We start from the raw sequence: 19,675 nt of genomic DNA, 5'->3' as shown, positions 1-19,675 counted from the left end.
TAAATGTAAGGAGTGGCTGTGTGGTAAGCAGCTTGCTTACGAACCACATGGTTCCGGGTTCAGTCCCACTGAGTGGCACCTTGGGCAAGTGTCTTCTACTATAGCCTCGGGCCGACCAAAGCCTTGTGAGTGGATTTGGTAGACGGAAACTGAAAGTCCGTCGTATATATGTATGTATATATATATATGTGTGTGTGTATGTGTGTATGTTTATATGTCTGTGTTTGTCCCCCCCAACATCACTTGACAACCGATGCTGGTGTGTTTACGTCCTCGTAACTTAGCAGTTCGGCAAAATAGACCGATAGAATAAGTACTAGGCTTACAAAGAATAAGTCCTGGGGTCGATTTGCTTGACTAAAAGCGGTGCTCCAGCATGGCCACAGTCGAAATGACTGAAACAAGTAATTTAATTTCTCTACTTTCCTCTGTTATCTTCCTTGTTCCTTTCCCCCCTCTCTCTCTCTTTAGTTCCTTCTCTAATTCTTCAATCCCTCTGCTCCCTACCTCTCTCTGTTCCTCCCACATGACCGGTGCTTGGCCAAGCATGATCTTTCTTTCTTGGCCTGACTGCTGCTTGCACAACACCTTATTTTCCTGTCTCCTGACTTTCATCTATGTTTGTTGTCATAAGGCTTCCACTTCACATGCCAGCTTAACTTACCTTGTCATTTTAGTCGAAAGACACCTGTTTTCCTTGTTGTTTGTATTTGTAATTGTGTAACATTTTCTCCATTTTCTCTGTCCATGTTGTCGTACATATCTGCCCGCTTTCTTCCAAAAATTTAATGCGCTTAGTTTAGATTTTTAGGACCTACTAATTTTGGACAATTTCAAGTGTAACAGGCTGAAACTGTAGTGATAATTGGAAGCTTGACTGATGAATAAAAAGCCCTGAATGTTCTGTCCTGGTTTTCCTGTCCGTCTTTGTATTGTCCATCTGTCTGTATGTTTACATTGTCATCTGTTACATTCTTGCACCAAGCTCCAATCTGATCTGGCAAAGTTTCTACAGCTAGATGCCCTTCCTAACGCCAACCACTCCGAGAGTGTAGTGAGTGCGTTTATGTGCCACCGGCTTGAGGGCCAGTCAGGCGGCACAGGAGCCAGTCCGGTGGCACTGGCAACGACCACACTTGAATGTTGTTTTTCATATGCCAGTAAGGCGACGCTGTCAATGATCATGTTCGAATGGTGCTTTTTATGTGCCATCGACATGGAAGCCAGTCAGCAGCCCTGGCAACGATCACACTCGGACCGTGCTCTTAACGTTCCACTGGCACGGGTGCCAATCAGGTGGTACTGTCATCGGCCACGTCAGTGATTTTGATTTCACTTACCTCAACAGGTCTTTGCAAAACAAAATTTATTGTCCAGTGAATGAAGGGTACTCATAAGTGGGCTGGTTATACACGACTGGCATAGGCCACGGGTTATGGTCTCACTTGGCTAGTCGGGTCTTCTCAAGCACAGCATATTTCCAAAGGTCTTGGCCACTAGTCATTGCCTCGGTGAAACCCAATGTTCAAAGGTCATGCTTCACCACCTCATCCCAGGTCTTCCTGAGTCTACCTCTTCCACAGGTTCCCTCAACTGCTAGGGTGTGACACTTTTCCACACAGCTGTCCTCATCCATTCATAACACATGACCATACCTTCTCCCTGGAATGTGACAGAAGCTGTTCTCTGCACATTTTCAATGTTTATTGCTCCTGAGCATTTGTCACATACAAAAACTATGTGTATGTACATGTGTATGTGAGTGTGTTTGTGTGTCTGTGCATCCCCTCATTGCTTAACAATTGGCATTTTGTTTACATCCCTGTAACCTAGCTGTTCAGTAAAGAAGACTAACAGAACAAGAACCAGATTTAAAAAACAAAAAAAGTACTGGGATTGTTCTATTTGAGTAAACCTGTCAAGGTGGTGCCCCAGCATTGCCACAGACTGAAGCAAGTGAAGACAAAAAAAAAAAAAAAAGAATTATTTATTATCCAAGCTGTATAACTAATGACACACACCTTATTCAACAGACTGTGAAATTACAACAATTCACCTGTGATGTGATGTGAAGCCATGTTATATTGTACTATGAATTTTCTACCTTCTTCATTTAGTTTTTTTTTTTTTTTTATACTTATTTCACAAATCCATTAGTAATACATTCATACATCATGTGATTGACAAACTACTGGATGTTGCTATACATCACTGGTCACAATACACTTTGTGTTATTTTAGCTTTCAAATGATGCCACCCCACTGGCTTGGTAAACAGGCCAACATTCCCCCTGACCTAAAGATAGACTGTTGCAGGGTTACCTATTTACAACTGAGTGAACAGGAGTCACATGAAATGAAGTATTTTGCTAAAGAACATAACACACTGCTCAATCTGGGAATCGAATCCACAATCTAGTGATTGTGAGTGCGACACCATAACCATTAGGCCATTCATACATACATACATACTAGTATTTAGTTACTTTTAGCAAATATTTCTATCTCTATATCTATGTATTTCTAAAATTGCAGGGTGACTGACTGCTTAAGGTGATGACTACTGAAGTGAAATCTTGTTACATCAAAAGAAAAAAAAAAAAGACCTTAAGTCATTAGGTAAGATAATTACACAGATAATATTTATTTTGCAGTCTTAGTTGACAGCTATGCTGACATTAGGGGTGAGTTAATTATCTAGTATTGACAAGTTGTGACTTTACAGTATGAAATATGAGATGTTCAGGTGTCAACTTTGTTTAATCATAGACTTTTTACACAACCAATCCTGGCAAGAAAAACAAACGAAGCAGAGGTGTCAGATATTTTAGAGGAGGCATTTGTCTCATTACAGCAGTTGATATTAAGGCTAAATAAGAGTTTAATAGATCTGAGTTTGTAGGACTAAAATAAAATATAGCAGTGGGAATGTTATGTTTAGCAAGGGCCTCCTTCTTATTAACAAATGGTACCAAAATACCCACATTACATATCCCAAGTAAGTAAATTGGCATTGAGCCAAATTATACATGTTTGCTAAGCCTACTAGAAATACTAACAAACCCCCTTTTTTTCTACTGGATCAGAAAATGAGAAAAAAGAAAAAGAAAAAGAAAAAAGGGACACATAAGATTATGTTGTCCTAGATAGACTGTGTCAGAAAAAGAAGATGAGATGACAATGGTTGGAATGTTTTCAATAACGTTATATCTTTTATTTATTTCAGTAATTGAATTGTGGCCATGCTGGGGCACTGTCTTGAAAGGATTTGGTTGAATAAATCTACCACAGTATATTTTTTAGTGATGTCTGATACTTATTGCCAAAGCGCTATGTTAAGGGGACATAAACAAACTAGCACTGGCTGTTAAGCCATGATGGAGGACAAACACACACGCACACATAATATACATACATACATATATATATATATTCTTTTACTTGTTTCAGTCATTTAACTGTGGCCATGCTGAAGCACTACTTTAAAGGGTTTTAGTCAAAGATATTGACCTCAGGATTATTCTTTGTAAGCCTAATACTTATTCTATTGGTCTCTTAGGCCAAACCACTAAGTTACAGATACGTAACCACATCAGCATGGATTCAAGTGGTGATGGTGAGAGAAACACAGACACACACAAATATATACACATACACACACACACATATATGCACACACATATATATATATATGCATATATGCATATGTATATATATATGCATGTGTATATATATGCATATGTATATATAATCATATACATATATGCATATGTATATATATATGCATATATATATATATAAGCATATATATATATAAGCATATATATATATATATATATATAAGCATATATATATATATATATATATATATATATATATATATGCATGTGACCATGTGTATATCGTTGGCGATTTTCTTTCTCCGTCTTCTTTTCTTTGGAATTTTTCTATATTTCTGATGAAGAGCTCCGCTCGAAACATGAAATCCTCTTTCTTTTCTTTCCTTTCCTGAGCGTCAAATAACACTGTACTTATTCCACGTCCTCACGTTGTTGTTTTTTCATGTTTTTTCTTGCTTGTTCATGTTTGGATTGACTATATATATATCATCATCATCATCGTCGTTTAACGTCCGCTTTCCATGCTAGCATGGGTTGGACGATTTGACTGAGGACTGGTGAAACCAGATGGCTACACCAGGCTTCAATCTGATTTGGCAGTGTTTCTACAGCTGGATGCCCTTCCTAATGACAACCACTCCGAGAGTGTAGTGGGTGCTTTTACGTGCCACCAGCACGAAGGCCAGTCGGGCGGTACTGGCAACGGCCACGCTCAAAATGGTGTATTTTATGTGCCACCTGCACAAGAGCCAGTCCAGGGGCACTGGCAACGATCTCGCTTGAAAGTCCTTACACATGCTGCGGGCACAAGTGCCAGAAAAGCGACGCTGGGCACAGGTGCCATCCCAATTTAGCTTGCCCCAATAAGTCTTCGCAAGCTGAGTTTCGTGTCCAATGAAGATGACATTGGCATGGGTGCCAGTCGTCGAATTTAGTTCGGTTCCGATTTCACTTGCCTCTCCCCTTCTTCCTAGCTCTCCTGTGTGACCCTTCTGTCTGGCCTTCACCATGATAGATCGCTAGCCACTACACAATCTTTATTTTCTCTCCTTGTTTCTTTCTGTGGGAGAGCGTAGGCTCGAAACATAAAAAATTTTTTCATTTCCCGAGCGTTAAACTAATACATCTGTTTGTTGTCTACACCACCTGTCTTCGTCTTTTGTGAATTCTGCCTATATATATGCATATATATATATATATATATATATATATATATATATATATATGCATATACTCTTTTTTACTCTTTTACTTGTTTCAGTCATTTAACTGTGGCCATGCTGGAGCACCGCCTTTAGTCGAGCAAATCGACCCCAGGACTTATTCTTTGGAAGCCTAGTACTTATTCTATCGGTCTCTTTTTGCCGAACCGCTAAGTTACGGGGACGTAAACACACCAGCATCGGTTGTCAAGCAATGATGGGGGGGGGGGGACAAACACAGACACACAAACACACATACATATATACAACAGACTTCTTTCAGTTTCCGTCTACCAAATCCACTCACAAGGCTTTGGTCGGCCCGAGGCTATAGTAGAAGACACTTGCCAAAGGTGCCACGCAGTGGGACTGAACCCGGAACCATGTGGTTGGTAGGCAAGCTACTTACCACACAGCCACTCCTGCGCCTATATATATATATATATATATATATATATATATATATATATATATATATATATAATTTTACAGCATGATACCTTGGGTATCATCATCATTTAACATGTCTTCTATGCTGGCATGGGTTGGATGGTTAGACAGGAGCTGGCAAACTAGAGGACTGCAGCAAGCTCCAGTCTGTTTTAGCATGCTCTTCCTAATGCCTTGTGTTTTCTATAAGCTCTGGGCTGACCACAGTTTTGTGAGTGGATGAAAACTGAAAGAAATTAATTCATGTATATTTATTTATGTATTTACCCTTTTACTTGTCTCAGTCATTAGACTGCAGCCATGCTGGAGCACCACCTCCAACAATTTCTAATCAAATGAATCAACCCCAGCACTTATGTTTTTCAAAGCCTGGTACTTATTCTAGTGGTTTCTTTTGCCGAACTGCTAAGCTAAGGGGATGTAAACACACCAACATCAGCTGTCAAGACACAAAGACATACACACACATACATTATATATATATATATATATACATGATGGCCTTCTTTCAGTTTCCATCTACCAAATACACCCACAAGGCTTTGGTTGGCTTGAAGTTATAGAAGACAATTGTCCAAAGTGCTGCTTAGTAGGACTGAACCTGGAACCATGTGGTTGGGAAGCAAGCTTCCTATTGCAGTCACACCTGTGCCCATAAATATATTTAATTATGTGTGTTTATGCTTGCTCACACATGTCAATGTGTGTCTTTGTTTTGACATCACGGTTGTTGTAGATGAGCATCATTGCCATACAAAAGATGTTGTCCATTTCCCGTCTTCCATCAGAAATATGTCTGGCCATGGGAGAGATGTGAAACTTGCTGTGGGAACAGGTTGGACAATGGTGATAGTAAAGCGCATGACTAAATTTGCTTTGGATTTATTTGGTGTTTTGAACTTACAATGTCACAGCAGTAAGTTTTTCAGTTTTTAGGTAATTAGAAACTCTAGGGAAAGCTGATCATCAGAAGGTTTTCAGAGAAGGGGCCCCACCCTACATGCTCCATGTATGCATTCTGGCTCTTAACTCCTTACAAAGGGGACCAGGCCACATCCAGGTCATGACTCCTGGATATCTCTCTGTTACCACATTCTGTGTTACAGTTTGCAAAGGTATCCCAGAGCTAAGGTACTGTGGGTGACGCAACCAGTTCAGTCTAAGACACCAAATGATTGTAGGGTAAATTAAACCTTTTAAAATTCACTTCCATTCCTCTTTGATCAGACCCAGTTGGAATTCTTTTCAGCTGATTCTGCCATTGCCTTAAATCAAGAGTTGTTTCATGAGATCAAAGGTAGATTTGCTCACAAACTCTCTCGCAACCAAACCTATGGCAAGGTATTTGGTTTGGAAGCCAGATTATCTCAGTCTGATTGATGGTTAAACTGTCATGTTTTTTACTCTTGTAGATGTGGGCTTTTCCTATTCTGCTTTCATATTGCACACTGAGTTCAATCAGAAACTTTAGTTTTGATGAAAATGAGCTTGTTGATGATGTTCTGACTAATTCATCCATTCTGGATGTCAGCTGTGCATTCCCAATCATCCACTCCACCCAGTAGACCCAGCTTTCAGAATCCAATTGCTACAGCCAGTCCAAGCCACAGTTTTTTATCCACTATCATATTGAACATTGGTGGAGCTTCTGACGTCATTGTTGTCCCTCTCACAGTACTGATCACATGTATGATGTCTTTTAAGGACTTGATTGAGCCATCATATGTACCTTAGAAAATTACTAAATCCTCACCCTGCCAATAACAAATAAAGTCAAAGAACAACTAAAGTATACACAGAGAAATATTTAGAAATTTCAATTCATATTTATTTGAATATGAGACAGTAATGAAGGGTTTAATTTAAGAAGAGAATTACAGAAGCAGTTATTATGTTAATGAGGTTCAGGTTAAAAAGAAATGAGTCCAGTCTAAATATAGATTATTTTTGTTTTTAATTGATAGTTATAGAAAAATAGTTTGACAGGGTTTTAATAACTGCGGCCAAACAAAGTAAAATATTTTGCATTCTTTTTGCAATCGGGGTGGATACACAAAGTACCAGGCTTAAGTTCAGCGGGCTGTTGAAATGGAATACATAATCCTTTGGCTCCCATCGCTGGAGCTCCTTCTTCAACAACTACATCTCTGAAAAAGTAAGAATTAATCATTAATTCAATACTGAATGCTGTTAGAGAATATGACATTAGAGAACAATATTAGAAAATGTATTCAACCCTTTAGCATTTAAACTTGTCATATCCTGCCCAAATATTCTACCAGTTTTATATTCAAACTAGCCAGATGTGACCTATCACACCTACTTAAAAATGTTATTGTAAAAATCAACAAATCATATGGAAATCTCAAAGCTATGAGATAATCCATGATTAATTCAAATCAATGTGAATGAATATGTATTACATTTGACAGAGTAATCTGAATGCTAAAGGGTTAGACACAATTTTAAAAATTACTCTAACTTCAAACATGAAATAAAATAATGATAATAAAAATTGGAATTAAGTAAAAATCTTTTGAATTATATTAGTTATGAAGTATTAATAATGGCATTAAAATGAGAGAGAGATCCATACATAATCATCATTCAACATCTATTTTCCATGCTTAAATGGCTGGTGAGCCAAAAGACTCTATGAAGCTCCATCTAGTTTGGCATGGTTTCTATGGTTGGATGCCTTTCCCTAACATTAACCATTTGACAGTATACTGGGTGCTTTTCATGTGCTATTGGTATGAGTGAGGTCACAACTTGCAAGACAAGACCACTTCAATTAAGGGGTGAAGCTGTACTGAGGGAGGTGGCTTTATGCTAGGTCATGAGAGGTATGATAGAGGAATGGGTACAGAGATCTTGTTGTGAGGGAGATATAAGGTTACTTCAGTTGGAAAAGAGAGATATACCAGCAGGGGACCTAGACTCAAATTACAAGGTGAATGTAAGAGAAATGGTGAAAGAAGATGGTGGTTAAGATGAGTCAGGGTGGAGTCCTTTGAATCACCATCATCATCGTTTAACGTCTGCTTTTCATGCTGGCATGAGTTGGATGGTTTGACATGGAGCTGTCTGTTGAGGCATAGTTTCTATGGCTGGATGCCTTTCCTAACGCCAACCAGTTAACAGAGTGTGCCAGGTGTGTTTTATGTGCCACCTGCATAAAATTAACTGAGAGAAGTCGAGAGAGGTCAGACTGAGAAAGAAAGATGGAGAACACTTCATAATTTATATTCAGAGGATAAAACAACATACCTTGCACTGTCCTTCTTTATTTTGTCTTCACAACTTATTTCTCCACAAAATGGAGATTGGATAATTTTCTTCTGATCAAGGGAGTTACAAAAATCATTCCAGTTATATGAGATACAGAGATGTTCATCATGTTCTTTCTTGGCGCTGAAAAATGGAAAACAGAATTGAGTCCAATCATTAGATAAAACCAAAAAACAAACAATTTTTGGAGGGAAAAAATACAAATTTACAGGAATATATTTACCATTATTTCTGTGATTGCTTTAACCTTTTGGCATTCAGGTAATTCAGTCAAACCTAATGCTTATTTATTCACATAGTTTTGAATGATGTAATCGTTTATTTTTAGAATGGCATTGTAGGAAGGTGTGAAAGGTCAGATCTGACCAGTTTGAACATAAAATAGGTAGAATATTTGAGCCTGATGTAGCTGGTTTAAATAACTATTTTCCTTGTATTTATAAGCAGAGCTGGTCTGTAAAATTGCACACAAGATATTTCTTTTTCTCTAAGTAATTTCCCCTACTAACATTGTAGTGAGCTAAGCGCAAAAAAAAAAAAAAAAAGAAAAAAAAACACTAGCAGAGTATTTCTATGTTTTTATCTCTTTTGGTCATTGAACTGTGGCCATGTTAAGGCACCACTCTGAAGGGTGTCACACAAATTGACCTCAGTATTTGTTTCTTAAAGCCTGGTATCTATTCTACTGGTCACTTTTGTCAAACAACTAAGTTACAGGGATGTAAACAAACTAACACTTGTTGTCAAGCAGTGGGTGAGGAACAAACATAACAGACTTCTACACAGTTTCCATCAATGAAATTCACTCAAAAAAGGCACTGGTCAGTTCGGGGCTTTAATAGAAGATGCTTGTACAAGGTGCCATGCAATGGGACTAAACCCGAAACAACACGGTTGCAAAATGAGCTTCTTCTCGAGTTGTAACTCCAAGAAATTTCTGATTCCCAACAACTGTTTTAGTTAAAAGACAACATCAACAACATGTCATGGCAAACATTGATATCCTCTATGAACAGAGACTTGGAAGACATCTGACACTGTGAAAATGACACCTTCATAACTGAAGTTTCAGGTGTGGCTGTGTGGTAAGGAGTTTGATTCCCAACCACATAGTTCCAGGTTCAGTCCAACAGCATGACACCTGAGGCAAGTGTCTTCTACTATAGTTCTATAGTATTGGGTTGATCAAAGCCTTGTGAGTGGATTTGGTAGATGGAAACTGAAAGAAGCCCATCACGTGTGTGTGTGTGTGTGTGTGTCGTTTGACAATTGGTGTTGGTGTGTTTATGTCCCCATAACTTAGTGGTTTGACAAAAGGAAACTGAAAGAATAAGTACCAGGCTTTAAAAAAAATAAGTACTGGGATCAATTCATTTGACTAAAAATTCTACAAGGCAGTGTTCTAGCATGGCCGTGGTCTGATGATTGGAACAAGTAAAGGGTATACCTTCACTATTCAAGAGAACACAAATAAAACTATTTAATTCTCTAAAAATGGTAAACTTTACAATTTCTGGGGATGGCTTGCGTAAAGACATTCGAGCGAGATCATTGCCAGTGCCTCTTGACTGGCTCTTGTGCAGGTAGCACATAAAATACACCATTTTGAGCGTGGCCATTGCCAGTACTGCCTGACTGGCCTTCGTGCCGGTGGCACATAAAAGCACCCACTACACTCTCGGAGCGGTTGGCATTAGGAAGGGCATCCAGCTGTAGAAACTCTGCCAAATCAGATTGGAGCCTGGTGTAGCCATCTGGTTTCACCAGTCCTCAGTCAAATCGTCCAACCCATGCTAGCATGGAAAGCGGACGTTAAACGATGATGATGATGATGATACATACATTTAGATGCCATTCAAACATTATTGTTAAATTTTTATTCACATATGCTGTTCAGCCACTGTGAATGTTAGATGGTGTCTTCTGTTCATCTCTTCTTTTTCTACAAAAACATGCTCATTTAGACCAGCTGATTATGTACCAACCCTGCTTGAAGACATTAATTTCACTGATTATGTATTAAGCTTGCTTGAAGAGTCTCACACACTTTCTCTTATCATACCGTGTTCCATTAAGTACTCTTACTAAATTTTTCTGGAACTCTCTTGTGTAAGCGGAATGCAATGGCAAATGACATGGCTTTTAACCTAGCAGCAAGCACAAGAGTTGAAATGATGAAGGTGACAGACTGAGATGATACAGAATGTAAGGAAGAGAGAGGTTGATCAAATGATCATGTGTTGGAAAATTAAAAGCGTTACATACACCACATATACTTTATTGTTGCTTCTTGGTTGGGTCATCACTCCAGGAGCAAAAACTAGTCAGTGGTTTACAACATTTCTTTGATTATATTGTTAAATGCTTGTGTATTTGGAAGTCTTTCTTTCAACAACAACTTTCTTAGTTGTGGTTCTTAACTACCTTGATGGGCGACCAGGCTGAATTTCCTAATCATAAATAGATGCCAGAGAAAATCCTTCCATAATAGTAATCAAAATTGGACATCTTTGTCTCATTTTCATAAGAATAAAATCAATTTGACAGCCACAGCGCTACTTTCTTGCAACAGCTGACTTTGGTCATTAACAAATATTTTTAAAAGATATTTGATAAATTAATCACGAGAGAAGCGCCCTCTGGTTTTTAAAATCTTCAAAAATTATTTACTCGATTCTAAATCATTAAAAGTCCTTTGTAAAGAAAAAAAATATATTGGTGCACAACTAAATACTACTAAGTGCACTTTATGTTACTAAGACAGTATATTTTAGTACTTACTTAGCATATAAATTGTCTTGAATTTTATTTAGTAATTCTTGGATTTTCTTGCCAATGTTATCATTGACCATCTCAACTTTTTCACCAGTATCTCTTCTGACAGCAACAAATTGGTTTTGTTTCATATCACGAGGACCAATCTCGATACGTATTGGGACACCCTGCAAAAAGAAGAAAATGCATGACTCTCAAAATAAGGGGGGGGGGAGAGAGAGAGAGAGAGAGGTGTGATATTTAACTAAAAGCAGGAAAATACCTTAAGTTCCCAATGGTTAAACTTCCAGCCAGGAGAGTAATTGTCTCGTATATCAGCTTTTGAACGAATGTCATTCTGTTTCAAAGTTGTATTTATATTTTCACACATTTTTAAGAGTTTGGATCGGCTTTCAGCATCTAAAGTAGCTGTTATTCCACATGGAACAATCACAACCTACAAACAGAAACAACATTTACTTTAAGTAAATCTGCATGGATTGGTGAAGTTATTCTTCATTCTTATAAATAAATATGTGGAGGCATGTGACCTAGTGGTTATGGTGTTTCACTTGTGATAGCTAGACCTTGGGTTTGGTTCCAGAATCAGATGGTGCATTGTGTTCTTGAGCAAAACACTTCATTTTATGATGCTCTGTAGGTGGGAAAATGGTAGAGTTGGTGCATCGACAGAAATGCTTTACGGTATATCTTCCAGCCCTCTACATTCAGAGTTTGAATCCCACCTGCTTGGAGACGGCAACGGGAAACCATTCCAGTATTCATCTCAAGTCTAGTCACAGTAGCCAAAGTTCCAGTAATCTACTTAACAGTGGCAGGCAAGGGTACGTTCCCCAACCTTTTAATATAGTGAGTGTTGGAGAAGATTCACATGCACAGGACCTGCCCAAGGGCAGACCACTGCTAGAGATTTATAAATATAGAGGGTTGAGATAAAATTAACCACTGACAAACTGGAGAGAGATTTGAATAAATTAGTAACTCGTCTGAATAGAAACCAACCTGTACAGATGCTACTCTTGGTGGAAGTACCAAACCCACATTGTCTCCATGAACCATACACATAACTCCAATGGTTCGCGTAGTTAAACCCCAAGAATTCTGGTAAGCGTATTGTTTTTCTTGAGTCTCAGGATGCTCAAACTGAATTTCAAACATTTTTGAAAAGTTCTGTCCTAAATGATGCGAAGTTGCTCCCTGTAAAAATATTAGAAAAAAGTTAAAACCATTAACTAGTTGACATTCGATGTAAAAAGATGGAAATAAGTTGAGGACATTTGAAGGTAAGACAATTTTGTTGATCAAAAGCAACCTTTTATTTCAAGTCTATGTTTTCTGTAATTTTGTTAATTAAAAGTAAAAATATACAGCTCTGGTAGATTTACAGTAACTAACACTGCAGACATAAAAAAATAAGAGTGACCCAATTGTAGTTCTTACTGAAACATTAAAATTCACAGAATTTTCTCCCCCATTGCTTGTTGTTGTAGTTATTTTGGTTTTCTCGTGGTGTGTGTGTTGTATTTGATATGATTAGGTGAAAGTGGCCGTTTTTAGAATATTGTTGAAATATTCTAAAGTAATGTCTAAACATTTGTAGCTGGTTCAGGAGGCGATGACAAGTGACCGAGATCTTTGGAGATATGCTGTGCTTGAGAAAACCTGGCAAACCAAGTGAGACCATAACCGTGGCCTATACCAGTGCAGTATAACCGACCCATTAAAAAGTACTCTTCGATCATTGGGCAGTAAACTGCACTTGTGAAGACCTGTTGAGTCAAGTGAAGTCATTGTTGTGGCTGATGACAGCACTGCCTGATTGGCACCTGTGCCGGTGGCACGTAAAAAGCTCCATTCCAGCATGGTTGGTGCCAGTGCCATCTGACAGGTCTCATGCTGGTAGCACATAAAAAGCACGATTCGAGTGTGGTCATTGCCAGTGCCGCCTGACTGGCCTTCATGCCAGTGGCATGTAAAAAGCACCTACTCCACTCTCAGAGTGGTTGGCATTATGAAGGGCATCCAGTTGTAGAAACTTTGTCAGATCAAATTGGAGCCTGGTGCAGCCTTCTGGCTTGCAAGCCCTCAGTCAAACTGTCCAACCCATGCCAGCATGGAAAGCAGACGTTAAACAACAATGATGATGATGATTAAGATGTGTGTGAGTGTGTGTATGTAATGATGCAAAGGGTAGTGTTTTCTATAGTGAATATTTTCTTTCAATCTGGGGGAAAAAGCATTGTGAGGGTGACAATATTCTCATATCTTTAGTGAATCTTATGTGTTGTTTGTAATCTAACATGGAAGTTTGCTCCTTTCTCATTTTAGTTGGATGTAACTCCAAAGTCTGGTTGCAGAAAATCTCTCTATAGCCAGCAAGCATAATAAAATAACAAAAAAACTGTCAGGTATTCTTTGTTGCTGTGTGTGCCAGAGGATGAGGATTGCAATGAGTGATGACAAGTGAAAGACTTGTCCAACCTATGCCAACATGGGGGGTGGGTAGGGAGGGGAAATAAACATAAAATGATAATAATGATTCTGAAGAAGAACCAAAGTGTGTTTAATTAATTCTGTGCTTTAGTTTTTATGTATATCCTCAGTCAAAACAACCAACTCACGCCAGCATGGAATGCGGACGTTAAACGATGATAATGATGATGATGATGATGTAGTGTTGTTGATAATTAGAGTAATAAGTGTGTTTGATTGCGGTTGATAGAGTCTATTTTGTGGAAACATTGGTTGTGTTGCTGATATATACTAATATACTAATGTATGGAGAGTATAATAGGTCGATAGTCTGAGAGATATTAGGGAATAATTGTTTAATGTGTGACTGTAGTGGCTGGCATCACAGAACTATAATATGTAGGCATAGAATCAGTCTGTTTGGGATAATTTAACCCTTTAGCATTTAAACTGGCAATATCTGGCCAAAATAATCTACCTGTTTTATCTTCAAACTGACCAGATCTGGCCTCTCACACTTACACTACAATATTATTCTAAAATTAAACAATCACATCAATGAATTGTCAAAGCTGCAAGGTAAAGCATGACAGATTCATAACAATGTGAATAAGTAAACATATTTGACAGAGAAATCTGAATGCTAAAAGGTTAAAAACAAAGAGGAATTAAGATGTATTTGAGCAACACAGAAAAATACAGTTAAATCAAATACCATACAATGTAAATTTTTGATTAATTACAACTACCTCTGCTTCTAGAAGATGTATCATAATTACCAAATAGCAAGCTATGACCAGTGTCACTTAAGAGGAGATGAAATCAAGATTCAAGAATTCTTCAAAGTTGATATACCATTAAGGAAAAGGACAGGCTTATTGTCTGGAGATAAGAGGACAGTTGTGGATACATGTTTCTGGCTCAATAGCCATCATCAGCACAGCAACTGTCCAAGCTTATCTTGAGAAGCCAAGGGACTTAGACTTATACAAAAAATAATAGATGTTGAGATCAGTCAACACTGTTAATGACAGAAACATAATGAATGAAAGTGAAATTTACCTGAATGGCTCGACCACTGGCAGAAATGTAGCATTCAACTGTTGTTGTATAATCTCCTCCAGCAAATTTTTCTTTCTCAGTCTTTTTACCAGCAATAACAGGGATGGCCAATAAATCTGTGTAAACACGGGAATATAAACCTAGGATTGTCATCACCTGTTGGAAAACAAGTTGAAAATGTCTTTTCAAAGAAAATGAATAATAATAATAATAATAATAATAATGGTTTCAAATTTTGCTACAAGGGCAGCAACTTTTGAGGAAGGAATGAGTTGATTACATTGACACCAGTATTCAACTGGTACTTATTTTATCTACTCCGAAAGGATGGAAGTCAAAGTCGACCCTAGTGGAATTTGAACTCAGAATGGAGCAACAGACAAATTTTGGTAGAGGGTCAGTGGTTTTTGAGGGGAAGGTGTAAGTTGATTACATTGGCTCCAGTGCTCAACTGGTACTTATTTTATTGACACCGAAAGGATGAAAGGCAAAGTGGACCCAGAAACGTAAAAGTCAGAAGAAATGCTGCTAAGTATTTGTTCAGCATGGTAATGAACCTGCCAGCTTGTCACCTTAATAACAATGGTTTCAAATTTTGGCACACAGTCAGCAATTTCAGGGAAGGGATAAGTCAATGATATCAGCCCTAGTGTACAACAAGTACTTGTTTTAGCAACTCTGAGAGGCAAAGTCAACCTTAGCAGAATTTGAACTCAGAATGTAAAGACAGATGAAATGTTAAGTATTTTGCCCGTTACAGCCACCTTAATTATAATAATAACAAGAGCACTCAGAGAGTGCAAACCTCCACAAAGGCAGCACCAACGCCCTCTCAACCATTAGCTAGAGATGATTTTAAAATAAGAATATCTGAAACAAACTCGACTGCTCTCACAAACGAAAATACTAAAAATGAACCCGACTGCTCTCAAAAATTAAGTTAAAAAACAGGAAAAATAAGCTGGAATCCTTGTCCACAGGCAAACAAACATAACTGAAAATGATACCTCCACCTTCACTAAGGCGGATATAATAATGATAACAATAACAATAATAATAACTAGCTGGATCCATGAAAAATTCACCGAAAACTATATACAAGTTGGCAATGTACAGACAGTAGAAAAATGCATCTGGTGTTTTGTGTACATCTAAAACAGATCTGGTTGAAGGCACATTTGTGCAAGTAGAATTTAGCTCTAACCAGTAATATCTATGGTAGCACTGCCAGGCCAGAGATTCCTGGAAGCTGTCCAGAGCTACTAGGTTGAAAATTTTCTGGATCAAATCAGTCAGTTGATTCTTGTTGATGACCAAAATTTCCTGAGAAACATTTTCCTCCACCACTTGGCCTATATAAAACCAGAAGATCATAGTTCCACTGGTCATCTCACTTGACTAACCTTTAATGTTTCTAAACAGGCTTTCCAATGATCATCCTTGTTAACCTTGATCAATCTCATTAATTACCTCCGCGTTGGCAGAGGTATTGTTTTCAGTCATGTTTGTTTGTCCATGGACAAGATATCTCAAGAACCGCTAGATGAATTCAGATGAAACTTTCAGGGATGTTTGGCCTCATGACTGGCAGAAACTGATTAGATTTTGGGATTGATCCAGTACTGAACAAGGATTCTGGATTATTTTTTCGTTTTTTTTTATACTTAATTTTTGAGAGCGGCTGTGTTCATTTTTAGCATTCACGTTTGTGAGAGCAGTCGAGTTTATTTCAGATATTCTCATTTTAAAAATCATCTGTGGCTAATTGTTGGTGTTGCCTTGACGGAGGCTTGCGCTTTCTGAAGGCGCTTTTTTATGAATGCTTTTGGAAACTTGAACATTTCTCCATAGGTTCTTCAAGTTATGCCAAATTCTTCTCAAACCAGGAACAATTTTTGGCACAAGGCCCTGAATCTGAAAAGATGAAAGGTGATTTCGGTGGGATTTGAATTCAGAAAATAGAAAGCCAGAAGAAATGTTGTCTGGCACACTAATGATTCTGCCAACTCGCTGCTTTTATAATAATGACAATAAAGAAACGTGTAGACTTACTTCTTCCTTTGCTTCTTCAATAGTAGCAAATGCTGAGTGCCCTTCTTGCCAGAGGAATTCTCTCGTGCGAAGAAAAGGTTGCGGGTGTTTGAATTCCCAGCGCTATTAGAATAAGAAGGTTTAGTGAAAGCAATTTCATTAAAATATTTAAACTTCATATTGGGAGTAAAAACTGAAGGAAAATGTTCAGAATCTATTGGCAGATAATGTTTTAAAACATTACAATATAGCAATACATTTGGACTAGTCTCTCCATCTTGGTTCTTATAATCATAGCATTTTAGTCATTATACCATCTGGCCAACTTTGGTACCGATCATATTCAGTAAGGTTCTTGAAATTTGGAACCTAACCCTTTATTTGAATCCACAAGAGTAGATTGTTCTCATTCCGTTGTCTGTATCAATTTGTTATACTTCAACAAAAATATAAGCTTGACTGACCTACAGATTGAACTCATGACAACTACTTAATCAATGTTGATATTCATTATCCCATTGCCACAGAGATTAAATACAGACTGAAAATTAGAAGTTTTTACTCTTTAGCATTCAGATTACTGTCAAATGTAATACTTATTTATTCACATTGTTTTGAATTAATCATGCATTATCTTGTGGGTTCAAGATTTTGATAATGGATTGTTTATCTTGAGCATGATATTGTAGGGTAGGAGTGAAATGCCAGATTTAGCCAGTTTAAACACAAAACAGGTAGAATATCTGGGCTGGATATGGCTGGTTTAAATGCTGAAGGGTTAAATTTGATGTTTCTTTATTGTTGTTGATTTAATATTCTTTCTTAATTAATACATCTGAAATGATACTCATCTCTATGCTAGGCCTACTGAGAAGATTATTAAAACTCAGCATTAAAATACTACAACTACTACATCATCATCATCATTTTAATGTCCACTTTTCCATGCTTATATGGGTCAGAGAAATTCAATGAAATGAATTTTCAATGGTCAAATGCCCTCCCTGTTGCCAAACCTCATCTACAATATTTCCCTATGGTTACCAAGCATTATATAAAGGTGTGAAGGAAATGGCTGAGAATAAGACAAGATGGTAGTGAATGGGGTGCCAGAGCAAACCCATAAAAAACAAACAGTTATATGCTAATTATTGGAAAAAAAAACAAAAACTTACCACAACATTGCACCACTGGTTAAGCCGTATCGGTAAATCTCTGTGAGATTTAACCCATTTCCTGTATGAAGGGTACATGACAGTCTCACTGGTTGGTCGAATGGCAACAGGCTCAACGAGTTCACTTTGTCCGGACTTTGTTACCCAAGCAACCTAGAAACAATGATTGGGTTGAAATATTAAAAAGTCCTAGCACTGTAGTTTTATATGCAGTAAATATAAATAGTTATATGTGTATATGTGTGTGTGTGTGTGTCCGTCCAACTGTTTAGAGGGAGTTGCATTCACAATCGTAAGATTGTGGTTTCGATTCTTGAACTAGTTGCATATTGTACTCTTGAGCAAAACACTTCATTTCACATTGCTCCAGTCCACTCAGCTGTAAATGGGTAACACCATGACAGACTGGCCGTCCTATCAGGGAGAGTACTGGCCTGCTCGCCTAGACAGTGGGACATTTCTTTCAAGCCTACGTATGTCCTCAGCATTCATGGCTCATGTTTCACTGCCGTGTAGCATGGCAGTTCGCACACATGCATTATACAGTCTACCTTTACCCTGAGCGAGAGGCCCTTAGTTGCCAGAAGAGGTAGGAGCTCTCTGAACTTTGCCCAGGCTATTCTTACTCTAGACGCTACACTCTCAGAGCAACCACCCCCACTAGAGACTTGGTCGCCTAGGTAGTGGAAGCTATTAACTATTTCTAGTTTCTTCCCCTGGCATGTGATGGAATCTGTTTTCTGTATATCTTCAGTGTTTATTGCCCCAGTGCATCTGCCACACACAAAAACTATTTTCCCTGTTAACCTTCCTTTGATATTGCTGCACCTTTTATGTGTCCATAGCTTACACCGGGTACATCGTATGGATTTTCTCTTACACCAGGTACATCATTTATATATATATATATATATATATATATATATATATATATATATATATATATATATATATATATATATTTATTCATGCACACATACTGTATTTCTTTGTGTATATGCCACACTGATTTAGACACGATTTCAACTGAAAAAACTGGGTTGCAACTTATACACGAGCAAATATGGTATATGCATATACATTATATGCAACCTAGAGTGTGGAAAGATAAACAGTTCAGAATTCTGATGACATTTTAGAATTTCACAGTAAATTAAAGAGAGATCACTTATTTGTTTCCTAAACTGAATATATTCCCTGAACAGCATAAGGCAATAGTAGAAGACACTTGCTCAAGGTACCACACAATAAGAGTAATATACTATTTCATTATCACAACTGTCTATTGAATGGTCACTTAAAACACTGAGAAAAAGTTTGTGAAGATTGTGTGTGTATACTTGTATATCGTTTTTAACAGTAGAACTTGAAGCAGATAAAGCTATGAATAATAGCAAGTAAATATTAGGTTAAAAAAAAAACCTTGGATAGAAAGAAGTTAAAGGCTGCCCATGGATGGAGAAATTTGAAGGAATGCTTTGGTACAACGGTAGAACATCTGCCATGTCTACATAAAATGTGGGTTTGCATCCCATGCACAATCTGCAACTTCTTTTTTGTAATTTAATACTTACTATTATTTACTGTTTTATCTACA

At 37.7% G+C, this 19,675-nt stretch overlaps 1 protein-coding gene across 2 annotated transcripts in view; it reads right to left on the bottom strand.

Moving 5' to 3' along the window:
* Positions 1–7,078: 7,078 nt before the first annotated feature.
* The window catches only part of LOC106868415 (bifunctional glutamate/proline--tRNA ligase), a 63,539-nt gene continuing 50,942 nt past the window's right edge, over positions 7,079–19,675 (bottom strand). For both annotated transcript variants that reach the window (XM_089360130.1, XM_052971851.2), the window contains 8 exons: positions 18,079–18,231; positions 16,925–17,026; positions 14,873–15,028; positions 12,341–12,535; positions 11,601–11,774; positions 11,345–11,505; positions 8,543–8,686; positions 7,079–7,419 (listed from right to left, as the gene is read on the bottom strand). In XM_089360130.1, the coding sequence (XP_089216256.1) occupies positions 7,263–7,419; positions 8,543–8,686; positions 11,345–11,505; positions 11,601–11,774; positions 12,341–12,535; positions 14,873–15,028; positions 16,925–17,026; positions 18,079–18,231 (1,242 nt within the window). In that variant the 3' untranslated portion in view covers positions 7,079–7,262. The remainder of the gene's footprint in view (positions 7,420–8,542; positions 8,687–11,344; positions 11,506–11,600; positions 11,775–12,340; positions 12,536–14,872; positions 15,029–16,924; positions 17,027–18,078; positions 18,232–19,675) is intronic.

Source organism: Octopus bimaculoides, chromosome 11, assembly GCF_046866305.1.
Source record: "Octopus bimaculoides isolate indiv1 chromosome 11, ASM4686630v1, whole genome shotgun sequence".
Lineage (NCBI taxonomy): Eukaryota > Metazoa > Mollusca > Cephalopoda > Octopoda > Octopodidae > Octopus > Octopus bimaculoides.
The sequence above is the reverse complement of the archived record's forward strand: the minus strand, read 5'-3'. Positions and strand labels throughout refer to the sequence as shown.